General features: G+C 44.8%; 1 protein-coding gene and 1 long non-coding RNA gene across 2 annotated transcripts in view; one reads left to right on the plus strand and one right to left on the minus strand.

The window, feature by feature from the left end:
* The window catches only part of NHS (NHS actin remodeling regulator), a 351,682-nt gene that overhangs the window by 278,720 nt on the left and 47,225 nt on the right, over positions 1-25,737 (plus strand). Inside the window, exons 2-3 of the mRNA XM_045875399.3 lie at positions 16,756-16,908; positions 21,377-21,510. Of these exons, the coding sequence (XP_045731355.2) occupies positions 16,756-16,908; positions 21,377-21,510 (287 nt within the window). The remainder of the gene's footprint in view (positions 1-16,755; positions 16,909-21,376; positions 21,511-25,737) is intronic.
* The window catches only part of LOC135361907 (uncharacterized), a 52,637-nt gene continuing 48,715 nt past the window's right edge, over positions 21,816-25,737 (minus strand). Inside the window, exons 3-4 of the long non-coding RNA XR_010406048.1 lie at positions 22,673-22,749; positions 21,816-22,258 (exon numbers count right to left, since the gene is read on the minus strand). This is a non-coding gene — a long non-coding RNA (uncharacterized LOC135361907). The remainder of the gene's footprint in view (positions 22,259-22,672; positions 22,750-25,737) is intronic.

Below are 25,737 nucleotides of genomic sequence, written 5' to 3' on the forward strand. Positions count from 1 at the left end.
GACCCTGAACCATCTGCTCCAGGCCCCTGGCTTAAATTCACCCCAGGAGGACAGAAGTTCTGGAATTTGTTACCCCTGTAATGGCCGTTTGCTTGGTCTGTGTGGATTTGCAGAACACCCTACCACAGAGGACGTTGTTATTTCCGGAATGGGCTTCAGTCAGTAACCAGTATCTGACAAAGACCTGGGAGGGCACAGTGGTGAGCCGACGCAGTGGTGAGGGAGGCAGGAATCTGGCACCTCTGCATGTCACTTGTCCCAGGTGGCTTTTGCTCTGGAAAGAACAAACTTTTGCCGGGGTCGATAATAAAGGCAAATGTTGTGCTCAGCAAAGCTATTGGTTTGACAGTCTGTGAAGGAAAGTTTTTTAAAAAGTCAGAACACTGACGAAACTCATTCTTAAACAAAATGAGATTCCCCAGTTGTGCTTAGGTACTAGCTACTTTCTCTCTAGTATCTTCACATCTTCATGTAAACATCTCGGCCCTAATATTTAATTCCCTGGAGAAATGACAGAAGGGACCCCATGACCGCCCACTAAAAGGGGTCTGTCCCATATCTACACAGGACTGACTCTATACCTTTGATTGAATTCACTGTAAACTTTTGGGGAACAGTCAGTTTAGAAGGTATTTTATAGGTTGTGTGAATGTAATTAAATAATAAATGGTTCTCATTTATTACTGGAATGATCAAGTTAGCCAGCTGTTTCTGCAGTAGATGAAATTCTGTCACAAATGCCTCTTCCTGACATTGATCTGTTGGTAGAACAAGTAAGCTGACCCTCCATGTGACTTGGACCATTGCTTGGGCTCAAAACAGGTCTCAGGCCTGATGTCATTGACTCATGCCATTTGATTTGCAGGTTGGTAGCATTTGTGTTTTGACCTCAGTTTCTATTTTTTTTTTTAAAGATTTTATTTATTTATTTGACAGAGAGAGAACGAGAGCAGGAACACAAGCAGGGGGAGTGGGAGAGGGAGAAGCAGGCTTCCCGCAGAGCAGGGAGCCCGATGCGGGGCTCGATCCCAGGACCCCAAGATCATGACCTGAGCCAAGGCAGACGCTTAACGACTGAGCCACCCAGGCGCCCTGACCTCAGTTTCTATGGCTGCATGGGTCTGAGGCTGTAAAAGAAAAACAGTAAAAGCGTTTCTTTACTCTTCAAAGGGATGATACAGCCCATTCCTTTCCTGATCATGCTCTTTTGCCAAATTGATCTGGCCTTGGTGTCTCTGACCAGCGAAGCTCTGCACTGAGACTCTCAAAGTTGCTGTCCAGAGCCAAAGGGCACTTTGCAGGCACAAGCCAGGTGGGGCTGGGCGGCGTGCTTCGGGATCACGGAGAAGGCATCTCCATGGGCTGGGCGTGGGCACTCCTGGGCACTCCTCCATTGCCTGGGAATTGGCACTGAAGCTCAGTGTTTTGGCGGGCGGGGTGCTGCCGTTTTCACTGGGTAGGTGACTTAGGGAGGGTGTGTGTGAGGACAAAGAGCGACTGCTTGCAGACTCCTAGAGATGATTTGGAGGTAGAGTTGGGAAGAAAGAGCAAAGGTGGGAAAAAAGCACTCAGAGAAGCAGGAAGGTTGAGTCCTATTTAGTGTGCCCTCCCGCACGATCCTCATTTTTGTGGATAAGCCAAAGCAACTCGTAATTCAGCCTGATGTCTATGCCTCTAGTTTTCAAGAAAAAGCTTTTGCTAATGCTTCCTGTAAATTGAGGGGGTAGCTTCAGAGATGTTTTCTGAAGAACAAAAACTTTTGCAGATTATTTCCATAGCATACCAGTGCAGTTAACAACTTTAAGTAACCTTATTCATTCATTCGTTCATCAGGCATTTATTGAGCACCTACTATGTGCCTGATATTGTATTTGGTGCTGAGATATAGAGGAGAAATATTCTTTGTCCTGAAAAAGCATACAGTCTGACAGGGAAGTAAGCAACTACAACCATGTGTGGATAGATGGATAGTATTGTCACATTGACTCAAGCCCCACCAACTCAGAAATTATCATAATTTGGGGGAAGGACTGTATTTTGCGGTAGTCCAGAAAATAGGTTTTCTAAGCAAACGAAAAGAGAAAAGATGAAAGCATTGATGATCATTCCCCTACCTAAAAGTACAAATGACTTAAAGAGCCATAAAAGCATCCACTAACATGATATAGCAATGAAAACAGAATCCCACTTTGATAAGCAGATGAGGTATCAAAACATTCACCTAAGAAGGGCAAGTACCTGACTTCACTGTTGCCATATGCGTTGTGGGGAATGGGACCTATAGGAAGGAAAAGTGAACAGAAAGTATGAAGGTAAATGCTAATACGTTAAGGAGCGTGTCCTAAGCCAAGAAAGGGATAAATGAGTAGCCATGGCGGTGAGACAGTGATTTCAGTGAATCAGTGTAGTGCAAACTGCTATAACAAGTAACCCTCAGTATCTCAGTAGCTTAATAAAATTCAGGTTTATTCATAATTTGTATAATATCCAAAGTTGGTTTGTCTTCATTGGTGGGTATCTCCTCTCCTCGCTAGAGTTCAAGGGTCCAGGCTCCTTCTGTCTTATGAATCTACCTAATCTTCAGCATGTGGCTGCTAAGGTCTCAAGAACATGAAGGATAATGTGTGGGAGGTTTTTATGGGCTATGCTGGAAGTGGTGCAAATCACTTCTGCCCACATCCTACTGCTAGAACTCAACACATGGCCACACCGCACTGCAAGGGAGGCTAGGAAATGTAGTCTAGCTGTGTGCCCAGGAAGAAGAGGAAAGGACTTTGATAATCAGCTAGGCCAGATTGCCAGGCTGAGCTGGAGGAAGAGGTCATTCCGCTAAAGGTCAGTTTGGACATATGGACAGTGACCCTCTGGCTCCCTTACTTTGGTGTCTCTGATGCCTGGTTGAGAATCTCGGCCTTCTGGGTCATTAGGGATCCGCCGTCATTTCCTCCATGCCATGCGTCCCACTAGCCTTGCTTTGTCTCTCATCCCCATTTTATCTTATCGAGTGCTTACTACTACCTGATTACATCCTTCCTTATTAATTTACCCACTTCCTGGCATTCTTCCTACCTGGATATAAGTTCTACAAAGACAAGGATTGCGTCTCTAATGTCCACCACTGTATCCCAGTGCCTAGCATAGTGCCTGGCACATGGGAGGTCCTTAATCACTCATTGTTCTATGAATGAGTGAAACAACTGGGCCATGGGAGTCTTGAATAGCTCCATGGAGGAGGTGTGACTTGGGCCAGGTGTTGAAGAGAATTTATCTGGGAGGAAGGAGATCAGGGAAAGAAAGGAAATAGATTACAGGGAGACAGAAAAGGCCCCAAGACGTAGAGACTGAACCATTTACACAGTTGAGCCATATCCATTCAACCCACATAGTTGAGCTCCTGTAACACGTAGGTCAGTGTTCTAGACTGTTGCTTAGCTAGAGGATGCAAAAAATATGCAATAGGGCCCATCACTATCCTCAAACAGGTTGTGCTGAGCTCTGCTTTGGGGGCAACTAAGATATGTCTGGTTATGTAGCAGGTCCCTCATCCTGGCCACCAGGGCTTTCCACTGAGCGACTTCAGTCTCCCTTCCTGGGATGACCATAGTCTTCCCACATGGACATCTGCTCCTGTGCAGAGCAGTGGTGTGAGTTAGAAAGTAGGACAGTGAGGCAGAAAGTAGTGTGGGGCTGTGGAATCAGATGTACTTCCTTCAAGTCCTAGGTCTAGCATTTATAAACTTTGGGCCCTTGGGCAAGTTTCCTAACCTCTCTGCACCTATTCAGTATATATAAGCAGATAATCAAATGTGCTTCCTGGGTTTATTGGGGGAACCAAATGAGATTACCTCTGCCAAGAGCCTAACCAAGTGCCCAGTTCACACACAGGCTCACCAAGTGGTGGTGTCTCCCTCCTTGATGGCCCCTAACCTGCCCCTCTCTGCCTCACACAGCTCCTGGTCCAGCCGCAGAGAGCTTCTCCTGGGACTCACACTGACTCTTTTCAGCCTTCATACTGGGTTGCCTCATAGGAACTGTCAATGTTCACATCCTTTTTACCTCAAAATGGATATGGTATATGGTTCTTTTCCAGCAATTGTATGTGGTTCTCTTCCAGCGTTTTCCAACTTCGCTGCTAATCCTATCCATCAGCCCTCCTCCCACTTCATACCTCTTCCCTATACCCCTTCCTGCGCCACAGAGCATTTCTGTTGAACCTGTATGGCACTCTGTGCCTCTCTCAGGGTACACACTTGATCCCATGTGGGATTATCACCTAATCTGTCTAATGTAGCTACGAGGTTATAAATTCCCAGGGGCACCGATGGTTTCTCTTGCTCCTTAAAGTACGACTGCACAACACCTTGAACTTAATAAGAGGTGACACATTCTATTGTCCAGACCCAAGTGTGATTAGACAGGAACTCCAGTACACTTGGAGGGACTAGGGTTGAAATCTGCTGGTGAGCCTCGGAACCATGCCACCCAGCACTGGGGCCCGAGGCCCTTGTCCTCTAATGTGACCCTCTAGAATCAGTTGCCTGCTTTAACTTTTTTCTCTCTTCTCCTCTCACTTCTGACTGCCTCCTTAGCAACTCAACCTGAGAAGAGAAACAAGACAAATTCCTTGAACATGGGAGGGAGAAATAAGGTGTCATTTATCTATTTTTGAAAGATTATTGAAGTTTTTGGATCCTCATTTGCTTATTTAAGAGCTATTTATCAGTTTCATATGGTTCAGTGTAGTCTTGGTATTTGGGCTTATTCACAGTTGTTCATAGGTGAAGTGGCCTGATCCCTGTGTGTGGTGCACTCACCCAAATGCTTGGTAGAGAGATCCCCAGAGTGGCTATGCATAGCTTCTGATGGGCCTGTGGCCTTCAGTATATTCTGTCATTGCTTATGGAGTTTCTATCATAGGCTCTGGATTCAAAAATGGCTAGTTCATTTCCCTTTTCCCTGCAGGTGCTAACATATGTGTTTGATCTCTGGGATAGATGCCAAGACCTCCAGGCTTGATTTTTCAAGTCTTCTGGAGATCAAAGGCTCTCCTCATCACCACATGGGTTTCTCTGTGCTGTTATTCAACAAAGCCAATCCAGCTCCTCCAAGGGCCAATGGCAAAGTTCCCAAGAGAGAAGGGAGGAAGAGAAGGAACTCCCAGATTTCTAAATATTGCAACCCATGGGGCAGATGAGTATAAGGGCAAGAAGGCATGTATTATTTTCTCAAGCTACAAATTAAAAATACAGAAATTTTAGATAGATTCTCTTATTTATGAACTAGATCCACCTGAATGGGCTGGCCAGGAATTTCTCAGTTTTGTTTTTATGTACCCAGAAGAATATACAGGACCTTAACAATCATTGTATTCAACACCTTCAGTCATTTCACGTGACTTTTAAACAAAGTACTCCATTTCCAGTAGAAAATATCCTAAAGACAAAAGAAAAACAGAAAGGAATCTAAAACTGAATTGAGTTGTCTTACTGTAGTCATTTTGAGACTATTCAAATAAGAAATTGTGCCACTGTCATTAAGAATCATGATTTTCAGCCTAAGAGAAAAGAGATCAATTATAAAATCAAGACACTTAAAACCTGTAATCTTAGATTTGAATTGGAAATAGCAGTTTGAACTCATGATTTAGCTTCACCTTCTGAAACTTACATATTCTCTAGCTCTATTGAAGAATCCTAGAGTCAATGACAACCCAGCAACAATGAATACCCCTGGCATGCAGAATGTGGTCTCTTAAAGCTGTTCCCTTTGAGGGGAGTCAGGGCTTCTTGGAGAAAGGGCTGATTCCAGGTCCAGGGCAGCAAACATGCAAGATGAACCGGAGATACCTTATCATACCTGAAACTCTGAGGAGGAAACAGACCTTGAGAGGTCCAACTCTAATGCCACACAGGAGGTAGGACCCTAGGAATAGCCAGGGTGCCTGATCCATGCCCCTGAGGAAGGCAGCCTCCTCCAGACAGGCCTCCAAGCCACAGCCCTCTCAGCTAACATCCTAACAGAATCCAGAGCTGACGAGGATTCCTCACTGCCACACTTGAGGGATTTTGACAACAAATCCATTTTGAGCTATTTTGGCACTGGGGAACTTTCAAAATTAGCCAGCAGCACAATCAAGACATCCCACATTTGAAATGCACATGTTTGTGTGCTGTGAGGATTACGTTCCTAAATCCCCCAAGACTATTGGTGCCCTGACCTTATTCCCTCACCCTATCACTTCAGTGCACAGAAGCCTGATTTATAGCTCCCAGGGACTGCATTTGTTGTCTGAGGGCTTTCTCTGGCCAGGGAGCCTGCTTTTCTAGAAGTACCAGGGAAATACTGCTCTGGTGCCTAGGCAGTCCTCAACCAATGACTGACAGGAAGTGGTAGATAAATACCCCAACTGCCTCGCCTCTAAAGTGTGTGTTCCGCACTGACTCCCAAAGGATCCAGCCCCAGTTACCCATAGTGCTCGAGAGTGCACCCTTTATTGGCTTTCTTCCCTTCCTTTTCTCACTTCCCCCAATACCTCCTATTGGCAGCTTCCTGGAATTACCTCCTAACTAAACGTGGACCTGAACTTTTGTCTCAGTGCCTGTCCTGGGGAAACCCAAACTCTTCATTCTCTGAGTCTGTCTTCCATGGGCAAATAGAGAGGGAAAAAGCCACTATCCATGGAGAGTGGGCCTCCCTTGGTATCGCTGCAGACTCAGCTAGACTAAGGCTAACTGAGTCACAAGAGAACACATCTTTTCTGACCAGATTCAATATATCATGCATTAGGTGTTCCCCACTCATATAGCTCATGCCTTGTCTTTTATAGAGAGCACAGAACTCATAAATGTCTAGCCTTTTGTAGTGGAAAGGTCCTTGGAAAATAATTCCTTTTGGCTCGCAGGCTCATGTATTTATAGCTTCTTTGTTGGCCCAATAAAGGGCATTACTTCTCCTCTACCTACAAAGATACTAATTAGCAAATAATAATTCTAAGTAAGTGCAGTAGAGGTGGTATGTGGGGCCTTTTGCACGTATTTTTAAATTTTCCACCGTCACTGATGATCTCTAAGTAAATTTTAAAAGCCTAATCTCTACCTAGGAGATTTATTAGTAATATATAATTGGGTGTCACGTGCTAAATACCTTATTGCTTCACAATTTAAACAAGCCAAGGGCATCTGTCCAAGAAGACAAGGGGCTCCATGCATGCACCATATTGGAAACAGAACCCTTTCCTCTTACATCCAGTGACTGTGTGCAATGTCTCCAGAAACAGAAGGGTGACTTTCACATGCATTTTCTGACCTGCGTCTCCCATTCCAACTCTACTTTCTTCCCTGGAATGTCAAAGGTGCCCGTGTTCATGACATCACATCTGTAGTTTGAGCAGAAATGAAGGGACTTTAAAACCCCATATTCATCTTTGTGGGCAGAGTGCCTTCCTTGCTCTCCATTTTCCTGCTTGAATTTCAAGGAAAGCTGAGTACCTACCAAAGGATGATACTCATGTTCTTCCCTGCAACCAACCTCAGCTGGTTCTTTGCAAATAGTGAAAATAGATTTGTGACATGCACCCTTTTCTAAATCTTGGAAGTATTTCTTAACTCTCCATGTGGTTCTCCTGAAAGATCAAATTCTTTATTTCTGATCAGTGTTATCTTTTCTCCACTGAAACCTGTTTGCAAACTTGTACAACTGCCCTTGTCTCTTTAAGGGGTGTGAGGCTGGTGAAGCAAGTGTTGAGCCAAGCTCCCTTCCCTGCCCCCTCTGATTTAAGCTCAGGCACCCATGCCTTGAAAACTGGAACAAATGTGTCACTTCTTGATGATGGGCTGGTCATTTTCAGTCCAGATTGCTGGAAGGGAAGCACTTGACCACCAAGAACATGACGTCCTTTCTGGCAAAGCTAACCTTGGGATTGACCCAATTATTAAATTGAGCTATTCAGATAGTTTTTGTAGGGCAAAACAGCTGCATATCGCTAATTTAATATTGTTCACCCTAATACCTACCTTGTTGCCTTGGTCTCTCATTCCTTAAACTAGTGGGGCTCAACATGTGGTCTGCATCAACCTCCCAGGGGAACGTGTTCTTTGCTCACTTGGCTGAAGTGCTTCTGGAATCCTAAAATAAAAGTGGCTGATTTCTTGGAGAACAGATGAGAAGTGTTTGGGTTTTTGTTTTGTTTTGGAAGTACAACCTGATAGGTAGCAAATAACGACTAAGAGAGATGAAAGGTGAAGCGACCAGGCTGAACAATTGCCAAGGGAAGTGTGTGGGTCAGGAGACCTGAGCTTTGGTGTTGCCTCTGCCAAAAATCAGCTCTGTGATCTTGGGTCACATCTTCAAATCTTGGCTTTCCTCATCAGTCCACGAGAGGGGTGGCCTAAACAGTGGCTTTCAGTGTGTTGACTGCTACCCAGAGCCAGAAACACATTTTTACCAGCACGCACACACGTGACAGAAACAGTAGCTTCACAAAACAACCCTACAGGGAGCGCATTTGGCATTTTCTATTCTACTCTGTTCTGTTTCCTTGTCTTAAAAATGCTAGTCTTGACCTGCTGAATGGATTTCACAATCCACTGCTGGGTCATGCCCTATGGTCTGAAAAAACACAGAGCTCCATAATTCCCGAGGTCCCTCCCAGCAGTAGAATTCAATGATTCTGTTAGATGCCTAAAGGAATTTTCTTAAAACAATAGCTGAGCTGCGACAGATGGCTATGTGCTTACATTCTGGGGGAAGTGCGTGGTGTAGAACATGGCAGCAGAGTGACCTAAAGATAAACCCATAAATTATAAGCCACTTCTGAGGAAGTATAGTGGTGCGGCTCTGATAGCGACTTGGGACAATTAGCATCTCCACGTCATTACACTGAATGCTGCCCCAGTAAACCAGTATCAGACACTGGAGACATGCAGCTTGTCAGAGAGACCACAGGCTCCCTGATTGCGGGCAACCTTCTTTCTAGTTTCCAGATTGCAAGGTCCCCCAAAGAGTGATCTCTAGTGGCCTCACCTTTGTTTACACTTCACTCACCCAGAAGACAGGCAAATAAAGAAACAAGAACCTTCGAGAGCTCCAGACTGTCCTCTTTTGAACTGTGACCTCCCCCCAATCATGGCCTCTTGGTCTTCGTTTGTTCGCAGGCCAGGAAAGGGTACGATACGTAGTGAGCAGGGACATGGCAAGGGCGTCATCCTTTCACTGGACTCTCAGAACCGCTCCAAGAAGCCTCTAAGATTGCCACTGCACAGAGCAGGGCCCAGAGGCCCAAAGAGTTCAGGCACTTGTTCTGGATCCATTGCTGCTGTGGTGAACCCCCATCTGGCCAGCCCAGAGCTCAGGGTCTTTCCCCAGTGCATCTGCTATCGCTCGAATGCAGAGCCCATCTCTTATTCTGCATCCTGCAACCTCACTTATCCTGACGACTGGTAGAAAACGGAGGCATAAACGGAGCAGGACAGGACTCAGAGAGTAGAGAGTCCAAACCCTCATTTGTAAAGATGGGGAACTGGATCCTGGGAAGGTTCCATGACTTGCACGAGAGTGCAGAACTGCAAGTAGAACCCATGCCTCCTGTGGTCTTTCCACGGGATGTCCGACACGAACACAGCAACAACAGTAACAGCAATAATTAAACAGTACTCGTAGGATGAAGCATCGTTTTGTTTTAGAAGTTGGGGAAGTATTTCTAGAGGAAAAATCGTTCTAGATCCTTTTAGTGTATAAATAAATACACAGACATGTTCCGTTCCGTGGTGCTGGGATGTTTCAGGACACTGGAACTTGTCAGAAGGCCTCGATTTGTCTGATGCTGAGGGGTCCACACTGGATGCTTTGTCCACAGTGGAGAACGGGTCTGAATTATTGTGGTTCTACAGAAAAGGCAGTCCAGCAGGGACAGACTAGGAACCTGGCTCTGGTGTCAGGTTGTTCCACAAGTGGCAGGAGCCTCAGTGCTCCTCACCCTGCTCCCTCCTCCACACTGCCAAACAGAGTGGGCAAGGGGCTGGTTACCAAGGAAGGAAGGGCAGGCAGGAAGAATGGTTGCACTTGGTGAAATCCCATCCCTCCCCACGTAGCTCCCTAACAGATCTGAGAGCCCAGGCAGCAGCAAGAGAGACCCTGAGAAGATTTCTGTTTTGCTTACCAAGCTGATGACAGCTGAGGATTGGCTTCAGCATAGCAGGGACCTGGGGAGCAAATTGGCGACATATCTGTGACACTGACTCTTTCAGATGCTCATTAATATATTAATGTGCTAACACATGCCCTGCTGCTTTCTGTCACAGGGCATCAGAATGGATGGTTTGTGGAGAGCTATGTTCCTGGCAAGGAACCCTTGTCATGGGGGTGGGTGTGATGGGCGGAAGGGAAGGAAGGAAGGTTAATTAGATTGGATGTGGGCAGTCTGACCTGTAGGCACTCTAAGAACATTTAAAAATCCAAAAGGCAGTTCCATTTCTGAATCACTCTGCACATCTTTCTGAAATTTTCACCACACATAGCATTCAGACTTTGATTTCAGCTGCCACCTTACCCCTTTTAAATTCTGGAAAGCCTGAGAGAAGGAAGAAGGAACAGCATGCGGAGAGAGACAGTGGCAGGGGTGGAGACTTGAGGTACAGAGGCTTGGAAGCCAGGCCAAGAATAAGCATTTTGCACTCTTCCTAGGGCTAATCAAGCTTTAAGGGAGTGAGAAGTTCATGAGGCCAGGCCAGAGAAGGCAGTATTAAATAAGTACCAACCCTAGCAGGACAGAAGCTTAGGGCAAGATTCTTCTTCCCCCTGATTTTCATCCCGTCCCAATAGTTCCTAAACATGAGCCTCCTCCTGTCCTTAGAAATGGGCCTGGCCTTCCCAGGAGAATGGCAGCCGCTAGTTTTCCTCAATTTCCAAGTCATTTCATTTCAGATGAACCCAGCGACCAGATCTGTGCTTTCAATGTATCACTATGAATCAAGGTCCAGACAATTCCATTATATCCGGAGTTTGACAGGGGAATGAACTAAGTTCAGTCTATAAAGACTTTTCACTGCCCTGTGGACATTTCCTATAGTGGTATTCTCTTTCAGCAGTTTGGTTTTATGGTGTCTGTTTGTATATCTGGAATTTGACAAATCTCCTGGGCACTTTCTGAAAGATTCACTCAGTTCTTGGTTACATCTAGTCCTATGGATGATGCAGACAGTAGCAGTTCTGAGTCTTTTGATTTTGAGAAGTACTGGATACTTTTTATGTGGCAGACGGCCTACTCTACACCTGCCCCCAGTCAGCCTTAGTTTAGTATTGGTCTGGGAAAGAGCAGCAGCTTGGAAGCCAAAGAGAGATGATTTCTAGTCCCAGATCATCCATAGGCCAGGTGTATGAGACTTTGGAAATTTATGTATTTCTCTGATACCTGTTTCCTTAGCTGTAAAATGGGAGCAATACTTTGTAATCTTTGGGTTGTGTGAAGATACCATGAACGTAATACATGCGACGTACAGCTTGGCATATAGCCCGAGCTCTCTGGGAGAGCCTATAGTTGGACAGGAGAAATGGTACACCCACGTAACCTTTTTTCTGCTGTAGGGAATAAAAATGAGACATATAACCCTATTTCCCATTGTAATCCAAGCCATTACATACCCCTTTGTTGAAGAGCAATAACAAAGGGAGAAGAGGACAAGTACCAGGCAAGGCAAGCAACTGGCTCTAGGGAAGTAGTGGGAGGGTGTATTAGGAAATAGTGGGAGGGTGTATTAGTTGTCTGTGATTGCGTTAACAACATATCGCAAATTTAGCAGCTTAAAATACCACCCGTTTACTATCTTGCAGGTCTGGGCTCTGGACACAGGTTCACTGGGTCCTCTGCTCAGGGTCCCACTGGGCTGCAGTCAAGGTTTGGGTTGGGGCTGAGTTCTCATCTGAGCCCTGGGGGCTCCTCCCAAGCTCAGTGGTTGTGGGCAAAATGCAGTTCCTTTGAGTTGCAGAACTGAGGCCCTCGCTCCTAGAGGCTGTTGCCATTACTTGCCACACAGCCTTCTCTCCAGTGTGGCAGTTTGTTTCTTCATGGCCAACAAGAGAATGTCTCTGCCGCTTCGTGTCTTTTTTTTTTTTTTTTTTTTTTAAAGCTCAGCTGATTAGGTGAGATAAACTCAAGAAAATCATCTCCCATTCGATGAACTCAAAGTCAACTGAGTAGGGATCTTAAACTTCCCATTGCCATATAATGTAATAGAATTCACAGGTTTCACCTCCCCTCAAGCTGGTGGGGGACTACATAGGGTACATACAGGAGAGGACAGGTATCTTGGGGGCTATCCTAGAATTCTGCCTACCACGGCGGCGGGGCGGGGGTGGTGGTGGGCTGGATGTATCTGAATAAGCAGAGGAGAAACCTCCTTGCTGCACTTTGTATCATTTTTATGAGAACAAACATTACTGGGAGTACTAAGACCACTAGCTTTCAAGGCTGAGCCATGGTGTAATTGTTAAACAGGGAAGAAAGGGGGGCAGGGTGAACCTGAAGATGTGGGACAGCTTTGCAATAAATGGTAGTAGTGCAATGAGCTTACGAATGACTTAGCAACTTGCGTTGAACTGTTGCTTAGAGAAAGGAATAGATTTTTTTTTAAGAAGGAAAATGGGAGTTTTCCCTGGAAGAGCTCCATTAGTGTCTGTATGTCTGCCTCCAGTGGACACATACTAGTTAATGCTCTGTAACCAAAGGACAAAACTGAGAGCAAAGGGATTAAAGAGTTTTCCTTCCCTTCCTAGTCTAAGAGATAAACACAATTGTGGCAACTGATGAGTGAAATGTTCACCTGCTAATGCATGGCAGAAATCCATTATAGCTTGTCAGCAGATAAAGAAAAAGACTACATGGGGAGAGGTGAGGATTCCGAGCCCTGAAGGCTGTCACTGAGAGAGCTGGTTCTTCCCAGGAACCACGTCCTGGCTGCCTGTGTTGGAACTCCTGTGTTAGTCTTTGCATCTGCAAATCCACAGTCCTGAGCAGCAGGCCGAGTTCTGCAGCCCAGAAACTCAGCACTGGCTTGCCCAGTAGGAACAGTAAGAATGTTTTGGGCATCAGCAAAGCAGTGGTACCAAAAAATGCTTTTTTTCAAATAACTTTATATTTTATGTTTAATAGTGAGGAAAGAGAGTTTTACAGAACTTCTTTACATTTATTTTATGATTGGTGATTTATGCTTTAATTTGGGACTACCTACTGCAGAAAGGTGGAGATGGAGGAGTGGAGACTATGATCTTTTTGGTGTTAGGGCCTTTAGAAGTCTAGTGGTCTTGGACTACCTCCAGGGAACGGTACAATAGTAGAACAGAGGGGGGCGCCTGGGTGGCTCAGTCGTTAAGCGTCTGCCTTCGGCTCAGGTCATGATCCCAGGGTCCCGGGATCGAGTCCCACATCAGGCTCCCTCCTCGGCGGGAAGCCTGCTCCTCTCTCTCCCACTCCCCCTGCTTGTGTTCCTGCTCTCGCTGTCTCTCTCTGTCAAATAAATAAATAAAATCTTTAAAAAAAAAAAAATAGTAGAACAGAGGAGTTAGCTAGAGGGCTCTTCTCCCAACCGACTGCTTCCAGGCACAATCACATCTAAACCATTTTCACACAGAACCAGAGAACATATACTCCAGGAGGGCAAGGATTCTTGTGTGTTTTGTTCTGTGCTATATCCCAGCACCCAGCACTGTGCCTAGGACATAAGAGCTATTTGGGAAATATTCCAGGTGTGGATAGATGTTTCCATTTTCAGCAGTCTCTTCCTGCCCACCACCATGTTGCCCATCTCCCTTCATTCACGTAAGATCCCAAGGCATCATCAGATAATGTTTTGTGTTTCTGATATATACCTCATGATAAAAAAATAATCTGAGGGCACTTTTCAAATATACAGAGTACTAGGCCTCTGCAGGAAATTCTGGTTCAGGAAGTCTAGGCTGGAGCCCAGTAGTCTGTTTTTGACAAGCACTTCTGATGAGTTTTCTTCAGATGAACAGAGATAAACAGCAGGAGCTTAGCTCTTCCCCATACAAAGATTAAGGCGCCATGGCCACTTGACCTGGTTTCTGAGGGGCTATAAAAGTCTTCTGGTCTATCCCCAAGTCACCTGGGCTCAGCCCTGAATCCTGGTTCCTACTTTCCTAAAGGGATGGGCCTGGGAGAGGAAGTGCTCAGGAGCCCCTCCACTCCTGGAACTGCCCACTGAACTTCTTGGCCTCTTCTTTTCCCCAGGCAAGCTCTCTGTTCAGTACCTTCTCCCAGCTGCCACTAGCACATGAATTCCCACCCACCTCTACTAAGTTTGATAATGACCTTTGTCCTCTTAGATGGCAGTTGACCTCTGCAACCAGGCAGGGGCTGACTTTTTAGTCAGTCTTCGTCACTGAACCAGAGCATTCCTCCGAGGGTGGCTAAATAAAGCCTCTGCCTTCGCATTCCCCGCTACTTGACACAGGAGAGAAGGGAGGCTCCCATCTAGATATGGCCTGCCCTTTCTACCTCAAGGCCTCCCATGCCTCATGTGAGGCCTGAAGAGGCTGGTTTCTCCCTTAGTGATTCCTCCTAGGTTTTCTTGTCCCCAGAACTCCGTGACCCCTGACTGGTCCACCAAGCACTTACGGTTTCCAAGGAAAGGGTTGAGGTTATAGAGTAAATGACAAAAGAAAAGTGGCTGCCTTTATGCTTGGCCCCATAGAACTCTGCCCTAAAAAATACTCTCCCCTACCCAGGAAGAAAATTCTGGGATCTCTAACCCTTGGGCCTGAATTATTAGAGATTAAACACCAAGGAAGAAAAAATCTAGGTCAAAGGGAGCAATCTGCTCTGTAGCTGAAGGTGAGAGAATATACTAGAATATTCATGGTTATGGTTGTCCAATAGAATAGCTACCTATAGCTATTTAAACTTAAAGTTTTTAAAAAAATAAAGTGTTTAATAGCCAATATGGCTAGTGGCTACCATATCGGATGGCATATCACAGAAATTTCTGTTGCGTGGCATTATTTACAAGTACGGAATTGTCCCTTTGACGCTGCCCACGTGATATTTCTTTAGTATCTTTGGGAATATGTCTGTTTCTATTGGTGGTCCTTGTGATTATGGTGCATTATTCTAGGAAAAAAAAAAAAAAGACTACCAAAGACTGCATTAGAAAAGAAAACCAAGGGGCACCTGGGTGGCTCAGTCACTTGTGTCCAACTCTTGATTTTGGCTCAGTCATGATCTCAGGGCTGTGGGTCGAGCCCTGCATTGGGCTCCAGACTGAGCATGGAGCCTGCTTGAGATTCTTTCTCCCTCTCTGCCCCTCCCCCCACTAGTGCACACACTCTCTCTCTCTCTCTCAAAAAAAATAAAATAAAATAAAAATTAAAAAAAAGAAAAAGAAAACCAAAACTAATTGCCATAAATGCAGTACCGGGTGGGGGGAGGAGGATTAATTACCAGAAGGTTGCATTTTCCCCAGTTTTCTTCTGTTTCCTTTCTACAAAAGTGTCCTCCCTCCTTTTCCATTTGTCTTTCTGCTTTATCTGTCAAGTATCTTGTTCTGTGTAAGGCTTCCGGGACAAAATGAAATGGTAAGCTGGACTTCAAAAAGAAAAGGATCGGAGAAGAACCAAAAGTCTGTTTGGGGCATAGGAATAAACAGTTGGGCAGAACACGCCCAAACCGTACACTGGGGAAAAGGTGGGAAAAGAAGCAGAGGGAGACAATGAGACTGACTGGGAGAACAGGGGTCTGGTCACAATAGCAGGTCTGGCAGGTGAAGCCCTCTGGGCCAGTTCTCGCTATTCCTGAGGCTGGTGAGCTGCCCAGGTGCTCAGGAGTTCCCCCGTACTGTAATTTCCTAACCAGAATCCTCCTGCTTAGGACCAGCTCTTCCCATGAGAATTTATCTGAAGATAAATTTATCTGATGATCATTCGTAGGTGATCTCTATCCTAGGCTCAGTATGTACATGAAGACCTAGGGCGTGTTTGGGGGAAAGAGGCCTCTTTCCCTGATCTCTTGGATGAGTTGCAAGGACGGTACCCCTCTCCTCACCTGCACTGTCTGTGGTTTCCTCACTTAACCCCCAATACCCCTGCAATGGGTTCTTCAGTGCTTGTCCTCTCCCCTAGATGAAACTAGGGAAGCTGAGCAATGCTTCAAAAGATGGCAGGCAACGGAGCTGGCAAGCAAGATAGATGAAATAATCAGGGTTGGGGGCCAGGGGTCATAGGAGACAGAAAGCAGAGCAAGGGAGAAGCAAAGTTCAGGTGGGCATCAGGAGCAGGTGTGCAGAACTTTAATTCTGAGGCCCTGTGGCCAGAAGACTGGAGCTAGGGTGACCTTTTTGACTCATTCCTGAGGCTTTTCTCTGCATTCTTGGAAGGCAGAACCCCCCCACCCCACCCCGCCACTTCCCCGCATCCCACTCCCAAGCGTGGATGGCCAAGAGTTTGTCCAGGTTGATGAGCGACTGTGTCAGAGAGTGCAAAGAGGTGTGGAGAGAAAGTAAGCTGGTCACAGGCAGATGGTTGGTGTCCTGGGGTCTCCCATCCCTTAGCTTGGGGGCAAAGGTGGTCTCTTTCCATACTGTACGCGACAGACCCTTCTCCAGCCTTGAGTGCGTTCCTAATGTGAACGCAGCGCTCTGGACTTCCACTCCACCCAGACTCCACTCCCGTCCCCCACCGCAGGCTCTGCCAGATGCACAATTTAAAGCTTGTGATGTATAACGGCCCATTTCTCTCTCTGTCTTGCAGCCGTCTCCAGCCTGGACATTGAGAGTAAACTGAGCGTATACTACCGTGCCCCATGGCACCAGCAGAGAAACCTCTTCCTCCCGGCCACAAGGCCGCCCTGCGTGGAGGAGCTGCACCACCATGCCCGGCAGAGCCTGCAAGCCCTGCGCAGAGGTAACTGGTCCCCGGCTCGGGGGGCTTTTCGGGGAGAGGACTCAGAGCTTGTCCCATCCAGGGGCTGTTCTTTGTCCCATCAGTTCTAACACCTCACCTTGTTATAGCAACTACTTCGAAATGCTCCCTTTTCTACACGGAAATGAAATTCAGGGGTAATATAACCTGCTTATACATATAATTAGAAATCGCACCATGGTCTAAATATGATAATAAAGAGAATTTAAAAGGAAATGTATAATATTTGCAACATACAAACACCTGGGCATGACTACACTAAAAGACATCATAAAGCAGTCAGATGTTTGTGCCTATCAAAAGTAGGTTTGGATTAAGTAAAGAGAATCAGAAGCCATTCTGAACAAAAAGTAGAGGGAAATGAAGGAGAGTTAAGGGGCAGGAGGACACAACCATCAAAACTGGTGCATTCTGCATACATTAAACATGAGCAAAAAAACCACAGGGGGGAAAAAAAAACAAAAAGAAAACCCTTTGGGTAATAATTAAAAGAGAATTAGGTTTGACTCAGAAATAGGTTCTAGGCTTTTCCCTGACAAGAAATGCTGGTAGAACACAGGTGGAACCCAGGGCACTATTTGTTTATTCAGGACCCTCCTGTGCCTTGTAGGACAGCTGTCATCCTTGGCTCTCGCCTAGTCATCTAACAACCAGAACCTCCCTCGGGGGATGTGCTCCTGTCGAGAACCGATGATCAGGTCCATTCTACAGTGGAGCACGTGGAGGCCTAGAGAGGTCAGAAAACTTGCTCAGGGTCACATACCCCATTAGGCAGAGTTCCAAGAACCCGATCCAGGCCTGCAGACCCCCAGCCAGAGCTCTTTTCCTCCTCACCATACGGTGTCCTAGGAAAATAAATATTTCTCTTTCTCTTTCTCTCACAGTCCTGAAAAAGCCAGAGATAGACACATAGCAGGCAAGGTAGAAGGTAACAGCCTTCTCTTACTTTCCAGTGGCTTAAAACCATTGTAGTTAGGACAAGGAGATTAAAAACTGGCATCACCCTTTTAGAGCCCCCTAAGTTGGGTATCAGAAGTTGGCACACCAGCTTTTTTGGTCTTTAGATTTTTGATGTGGAGACAGATGGTATCTGTACATTCAGTGCCTTTGTTCCAAATTCCCTATGCTCCTTTAAGGAACAGTATTTTCCAAAAGTATTACTATTAAAAAAAAACACCACATTTTATTGTCACTATGAGGATGGAGAAATGACACATTTGTTTTCAACTTATTTTCTTCCACATGTTTATGACTTTTCCCTTTCTCCATATCCCATCTTCTCCCCCCTTTAACAAAAGAATTAACCTACTAATATCCCTAATGCAACTGTTTTTAAAAACTCCCCTTGGTTATTGGTAGCAGATACTGTGACACCTATAATAGTGATGACCAATATCCTCTAGAAGTATCTCTGGCATTCTTACTATTCACTTGGATTTTTTAAATTGAGTCACTTCGATTTTGTAGTTGGCTAAAAAGTCCTTCTTTACCAAATTTTTAGTGCAAGCCATCTTCTGGAAATTTTCCTTAACATACTCACCGTTCCTTTGCAGCCTCGATAACCCTTCCCATAATATCCTTTGCATCTTCCCAGTCATGCCACTTATAAGCTTGTATCATCACTAACCTCCTATAGGCCCGTCTTCCACCATTAATCCATGAGCAACTCAAGAGCTCTGGATGGTGTCTTATTAATTTTTTTATTCAAATCACTTAGCATGAACCTGACATAGAGTAGGTCCTCAATGAATGTGTAAGTAAATCAAATTCTGTAGAAAACTGCTTGAGCATTGAGGGCATAGAATGATGACACAGGAATCTGATCATTCTCACTAGATACTTTCTCTGATCCCATCATCAGAGAGCTTGAGTTACGTTAGCCCTTTAGACATAATTATTTTTATCCTTTTATTATTATTCATAAGTCATCCCTGATTAGATTTTTCCAGATGCAACCAGATAACATTAAGCTGCTTGTAAGCGATCACATTTCACTGCGTTGTCGGGTTTGGACTTAATGACAGAACTGAGGGACAGCAAGTGCCAATATCAATTTTCTCAGAACTTCCTCCTGGGGGCTGAGGGAGGGATATAATGCCTCCTGGGGTTTTAGAAGGAAGACTGTGGAGCTGCATCTTGTCCTCCACAGACTGGCTTTCTTTGAGGTTGTCTCAACAGCAAATCTTGGGTGTAGTAGTTTTAATAGCACTGCAGAGAGCCATAAACAGGAATTATAGCCATCATAGAATTAAAAACATGCAGTGTGGAATTAAAATTAGAAAGTGACTTTTTTTTTTAACCTTGTCCAAGAAACAGTAGCTTAGCAGTGCATTCATCAGAATACCACTTCTGCCATCTGGTGGCCATAACTAACACCAGACAACGGCCTTGCTCGGCAGATGCCGCAGTGAGCTTCCCTGGAGGTTCTCTATTTGGACAGCTGGAAGATCCTGGCTTCCACCAGGCCTGAGTGGATAATGAAGCCCAGACAAGTAAAGCTGCGGTGGCCGCAGCGCTGTGCTCTTTGTGGAGGTGAGGCTCTAAGGAGAGAGCTGGGAGGACTGAGATCAGAACCTAGAAATTGGCTGCTTTCAAGATCTGCTCAGTAGCAAACCCCTCAGCAAAGCCTACTGAGGCCCCAGCATCGTGCTAAACCTGGGATTCAGAGAGCAATAACTAACATCTGGTCCCTGTCCACAGGGAGTGCCTGTCTGGTGAAGGAGACAGGCAAGTAACCGGGTAATTTCAGCACAGTGCTATGGGAGCTCAGAGGAGAGGCACTAATCATGCCATGGAGCTTCAGAGAAGGCTTCCCAGAGCAAGTTACACCTCATGGGATTTTGAATTATTTAGAATCTGATTCCTCTTTTTTTCCCCTTTTTCTTGGCAATTCTTTATACTCAGAGCCAATAATGGCTTTAAGTGATGCCATCGTTTATGTTTGTAAGACAGGGAGAGAGATTACTAAGTGGCTATAAAGAGATATTTATATTTTCTTTCAAGTTTCAGGGCTGAGGTCTAAGTTCCACTGGTCTAAAGGAATAAGGACCAAAAGTCTACTGCAGTTTTAGACTCTAGCAGATGAATGTTCTCCCCACCACACCGCCAGAAAAAAGTATTATTAGGGAGCTATTAATCTAGCCTGCCTCCTTCCAGCCTAGGGCAAATGAAAGAGAGATTTAAGAAAGTGTAGGAAAGGAGCAACTAAATGGGAAATTGAGTTCATGTCTCCCTCCCAACTCCCTTCCTCCAACCTTTTCCTAACCAGTGACACCTGTATTCTACTCCTCCTCATGAATTTTAAAATGTAACTTTTTCCTTGTGCTGCCCATTTAGAAAAGCCCACTGTTTGCTTGCAGAGAAAAAAGGGGGCGGCACTGGAGGTAGACACTTGAACAAGGAAGACATTTATCTCAAAAGGGATTTCTGATAAACACTGGCTGTGGCGGCAGTTCAGCACAGACTATCTGTACGGTGACTTTGTATCTTGGTTAGACGAGGAGGCCCCAGGCATGAGCGTGAGCTGCATTTGCAGGCGGGGCGGCCTTTACTGTGGCCAGTGTGTTGGGCAGGGTGTGCTTTGTAGCTCACTGAAACACCCAGAAAGCTAAACTGTGCTCTTGGGTTCTCAGTGATTCTTGTTATGAAGTCAGGACCACTTTATCCCACAAACAGAAATCTCTTGGCTTTCCTCAGAGGTAGCTTTATTCTTAAATCAGACAACTGTCATCATTGGGATTCCTGTACTTTCTCGAGGAGCCTAGGATTTCAAAGCCCCCTGAGTGTTAGGCATGACAGAGCTTGGACGGCTGCAAGGGTGTGCTGGTCACAGGCTCTCTAGAAAAGAAAACATAGATAAATAAGTAGATAGATGGCAGGAAGATAAAAGCCCTGATGTGTAACACCCACTAATTTCTGTGATGTAAATACCCCCACCGTGGCCTGTTGCAAGCTACCAGTGGCCCGCAGAGTTCCTGACCACGCAGCAGCCAGCAGCCCTGAGCCCGTGTGAGCTGACTGACTGCATCGCCCACCGGATGGCTGGGAGCCTTTGTTCCCGCCACTCCCCAAGAGGCTCTGGCATGCTTGTGCCTGTGATCCACTCCAGCATCAGTGTCAGCAAACCTTCCACCATTATTCTAGACTTTTTTTTGCTCGTGTTGTTTTGAAATGAAGCACGTTGAAAATACACTGCTTTTTCCAAACTCAGAGTGCGCCATCTCATACAAAGATTATGAGATGGACCCGCTAAAATATAAGTGCCCATTTACGTATTATTGTGAAGTGAAAGTTTAGTTTGGAACCATTCTGAAAATCTTATATTGGTATACAGATGAGCTATATTAGGAAAAACTCACTTTTTTCTAGCCTTTTGCTCACCCTCCCCAGGGGGAAAGAGAAATGGAAAATGCCAAGGATGTTTCTGTATCATTGCTTTCTCTGCCCCCAGAACACCGGAGTCGGAGTGACCGCCGGGAGCAGAGAGCTGCTGTCCCCCTTTCGGTGGCGGCTCCTCCACTGCCAGCCTATCCGCCAGCTCACAGCCAGAGGAGGCGCGAAGTTAAGGAGCGGCACTTCTTAACGGTGAGCTTGGTGGCCAGCCAGCAGCCCTGGCCTTGCTCATCGGGAAGCATGAGTGGGTCTTGGGAGTCCATTTCCTTCCTCCTGGTGGAGGAGGCTGGGCCGCCTGAGAGAGCAAGTCGTGGGCATTTGAGAGTGACTGGATTTTTTTACCCCTTTCATTCATGCGTCTTTGGGGGAATAGAGTGGGAATACAGAGGTTTTTGTTTTTTTTTTTTAGTTAATTGCTTGTACAGTGCAGCAAAGCAATAATAATTAAGGACTCTGAAATTGGGGGAAAATTTTGCTTCAAACACTAGTTTTTCTGTATACAAGCTGAAAGATTTAGGGCAGCTTACTTCTTTGTGCTCAGTCCCCTCATCTGGAATGTGGGGATATCAGTAGCACGAAGCTCATACAGTTTGAGGGGTAAGCGAGGTAAGGCATGGGAAGAATGCAGCACGGTGCCTGGCACGGACTTAGACCTCAATAAGTGTTCACTGTTACTGGCCAGGTGATGGTGCAGATGACTCGGTGGGGTGGCCTGGGGGAAAAAGACTTACCCGCTGTGAAAAATCGCCACTTAAAGATGAGCCATGGCATCCCTTATGCTTCGCCTTTTTCTGTGAGGAAGGCCAGTGCTGCAGGTAACCAGTTACCCAAGCGTCCTCCTCGGCTGGTGACTTCAGCTTTGCCTGGGCGGGTGTGGCTGTGACTCAGCCCAAGCCCCCGGGGATGACTCGCAGATGAAGCCGAGCCCGGCTCACAACACCTACAGACATCATCACTGCCAGCGTGCTTTCAAAGGCCTTGGTGGGGCTAGGCGAGCATTTTGTGCCTCCGAGGAGGGCATCGTTGAAGTGAGGGGCTGTGATTTCTGTGACCAAATCAGCCCCTATGGCTGCTGGAATGGCTGGATCCCTGCTCCCCTGTCATTACAATTTGAGGCCCCAAATCTAAAGAAGTTACAAGTGTGGGTCCAAGTTGAGGTTTTTACTTGAAATTAAGTTTCTATGTATAGTAATAAACCCTGCGCCCTTATGGCTTTTACAATACGCAAAACAGATGCAAGATATTTGGGCTGCAGGATGCCAAACATCCAGCTGAGAACAGACTTCATCTATGTTATTACACAGCCAGCTAAAACAGTGAGTGATATTGACCAATACATAGATATTTTTCTTACTTGTGGCTGCACCACGGGCTCCATGTCCTTCAGGCTCATCGAGTCTCCTCTGTGCCGTGTCACACTCAACTATGTTGCTGCAGTCCCAGGGATAAGAAAGGAAGGTGAGAGACTCTTAGGGCTTTCTGGGTCTTTATATAGAGCAGTTACACACGCTAGTGATTTGTCATAAAAGCTCCTGCTCAACAAAAGTTTTATTAAGCTCAAATCTGCTTGCTAAAGCATTTGCTTTTAATGAGGCATTTTCTGCATAAAAAGGCTAAAAATATTTTTCCATTCATTATAACATGTTTTGTGGCTCATTAAGTTGTTTTTTTCAGGGGGGCGTGTGGGAGAGAATAATGTTGAGCATTTACAGAAATGACATAAAAATAACACCATTTGTCATAATCTGCATAATTTTTAATAATGTCTAAATACCAAAGTAAGGCTATAGGAAAAAGCCTAAAATAATGAACAACAATGAGGGTGCTTCATTTACCCAACAAACATCAATAAGAGGAGGAGTCTAGAGCACACTTACGTAAACCAGAAAGTGTACCCATCTCAAATGATAATACTTAAGATCTCCCCAATTATTTAGAAATACTGTTTCATTTATTTGATTAAGTTTGGGTCACCAAGTTCATTGGAAGATTTTCCATTCAAGTTATATCCCTCAGACCTGGAGGTGACTCCGAATAGAACACAGTTCTATGCATTGAGCTTACAAGGGCCGTATATTGCTGCCAGAGAAAAGGCTGCAGGTACAGGGACGGGAAATTTGCAACCATACTGCTGGACATTTTCTTCAGACAGCAACGGAAAAAGGCATTCATAATGAGATTCTGATACACAATCTTCCACAACTCTGCAAACTGTCCTACTGTAGTCTGGTCAGTAAGGGTACGGACTGTGAAGTCAAACTGCCTGGATTTGGATATCAGCTGTAACATTTATTAGCTGTGTGACCCTGAACAAGTTAATCATTTCAGTGTCTCAGGGAGAACAGTGATAGTACCTCAAGTTTGAAACAGAGACTGAATGTGTTAATACATGTAAATAGTACCTAATGCATAATAAGCACTCAATATGTATGCGACATTATCATCATCCTTGTTAATAGCCAATCAAGTTCATGAAGTATCAGTGATATAGCAGTAAGATTATGGGTCTAACTAGGTTTAAATCCCAGCTCTACAATTTCTTTGGTTGCATGATTTTGAAAAAGTTTTATCTTTGAGTCCCAGTTTCTTTATCTGTGAAATGGGGATAATAACTTCAATTTTACAAGGTTGTTAAGAAGATTTAAAACAGGGTTATGTAAATACAATTAAATCGTGTGTGTATGAAAAAGTGCCTAGTATAGTGCCTAAAACACACAAATATCTGAATCTATATTCATAATCACTTATAATCAAACTCTTACCATCAAATGAAAAGCCTATAACATATACTCACATATAAGACTAGAGGAAGTATAAGTTGTTACACTCTTTCTAGAGGGCAATTTCCCAATATTTATCAAACTGTAAGATATTAAATTATGCTAAGTGAAATAAGTCAGACAAATACCATGATTTCACTTGTATGTGGAATCTAAAAAACCAAAACAAATGAGCAAACAAAAGCAGAAAGAGACCCAAAAATACAGAGAACAAACTGATGGTTGCCAGAGGGGAGGGGAAGAGGAGATGGGCAAAATGGGTGAAGGGCAGTCATGGAATGAATAAGTCATGGGGATAAAAGGTACAGCATAGGGACTATAGTCAATGGTATTGTAATAGCCTTGGATGGTGACAGATGGGAGCTACACTTGCGGTGAGCACAGCATACTGTAGCATAGATTTGTCACATCACTGTTGTACACCTGAAACTAAGGTGACACTGTGTCTCAATTCTACTTAAATAAAAAATGTGGCCAAAAAAAAAACCTTATAAGATGGGGCGCCTGGCTGGCTCAGTTGGTGGAGCATGCGTCTCTCAGTCTCGGGGCTGTGGGTTTGAGCCTCACATTGGGTGTGGAGATTACTTAAAAAAATAAAATCTTTACCAAAAAAAACCCCTATAAGATATTCATACCCTTTGATCCAGCAATTCTGTGTCTAGGAATTTATCCCAAGGCAATGCAAAGATTTATTCACCAGGATGTTCACTGAACTAGGAAAAATAGTTACAAATATCTTAACTATCCAACAGCAGGTACTTAATGAATTCTGATATATTCATAGGATAGACTACAGTATCAAAAATAGTGTTACTAAAGAATATTCAATGACATGGAAAATGTATATATTTTATCAGAGATTTTTAAGTAGTGTATAAAATTGTGTATGGTATGAGCTCAAAAAGATCTATGAGTGTATGTGTGAGTATATATACATACCTGCATAGGAAAAAAGGCTGGAAGGCTATATACCTGTGGTTCCCAGACTGTGTGATGAGGTCCTCCAGGGCACTGCAGTGAAATCCTAAGGGTGCACTGGTATATTTTAAATTTTCAAGAGGTACAGTGTCCTGTTTATATCTGGTGATGACTCCAAAGTAGCCTCATAGCTCTTGCAAGTGGAAAGAGGGGATGCTTGATTTCTTGACATGTAATTTAAATCAGAAGTTCTCCAAGAGGAACACAAAGGAAACTGACCAGCCAATTTAGCTTAAAACCCACCGTCAGCTGAAAATTCAAGGTCTCTCTCACAATTTTAAAGTCCATCTGGGAATCTTCCTCCTTCAAGGGTAGCAAAGGAGATGATCTCAGGCCCAGATGGTTTTCCAGAGGAATTCTAAACCTCCCAAGTCCAGAGAATCCCAATGCTCTATAAATTGTTTGAGAGCACTGAAAATAAAATAGAACTTCCCCATTTCTTTTATGAACATTTTATGAAGGTTGGTTTGACACCTAAACCTGATAAAGAATGGAAGGAAGGGAGGGAGGGGGAGGGAATATAGACCAGTATCACTCAGGTTATTAATGCGGAAATAATAAATGTGAGCAAACAATACCACATTAAGAAAATAATATACCATGACTAAATGGGATTTATTCTAGGAATAGAAGGTTGGTTCAATATTAAGAAATCTATTAG

This window comes from Mirounga angustirostris, unplaced genomic scaffold (assembly GCF_029215605.1).
Source record: "Mirounga angustirostris isolate CCGP_5_RB_7025 unplaced genomic scaffold, mMirAng1.0.hap1 SCAF_11, whole genome shotgun sequence".
NCBI classification, from domain to species: domain Eukaryota; kingdom Metazoa; phylum Chordata; class Mammalia; order Carnivora; family Phocidae; genus Mirounga; species Mirounga angustirostris.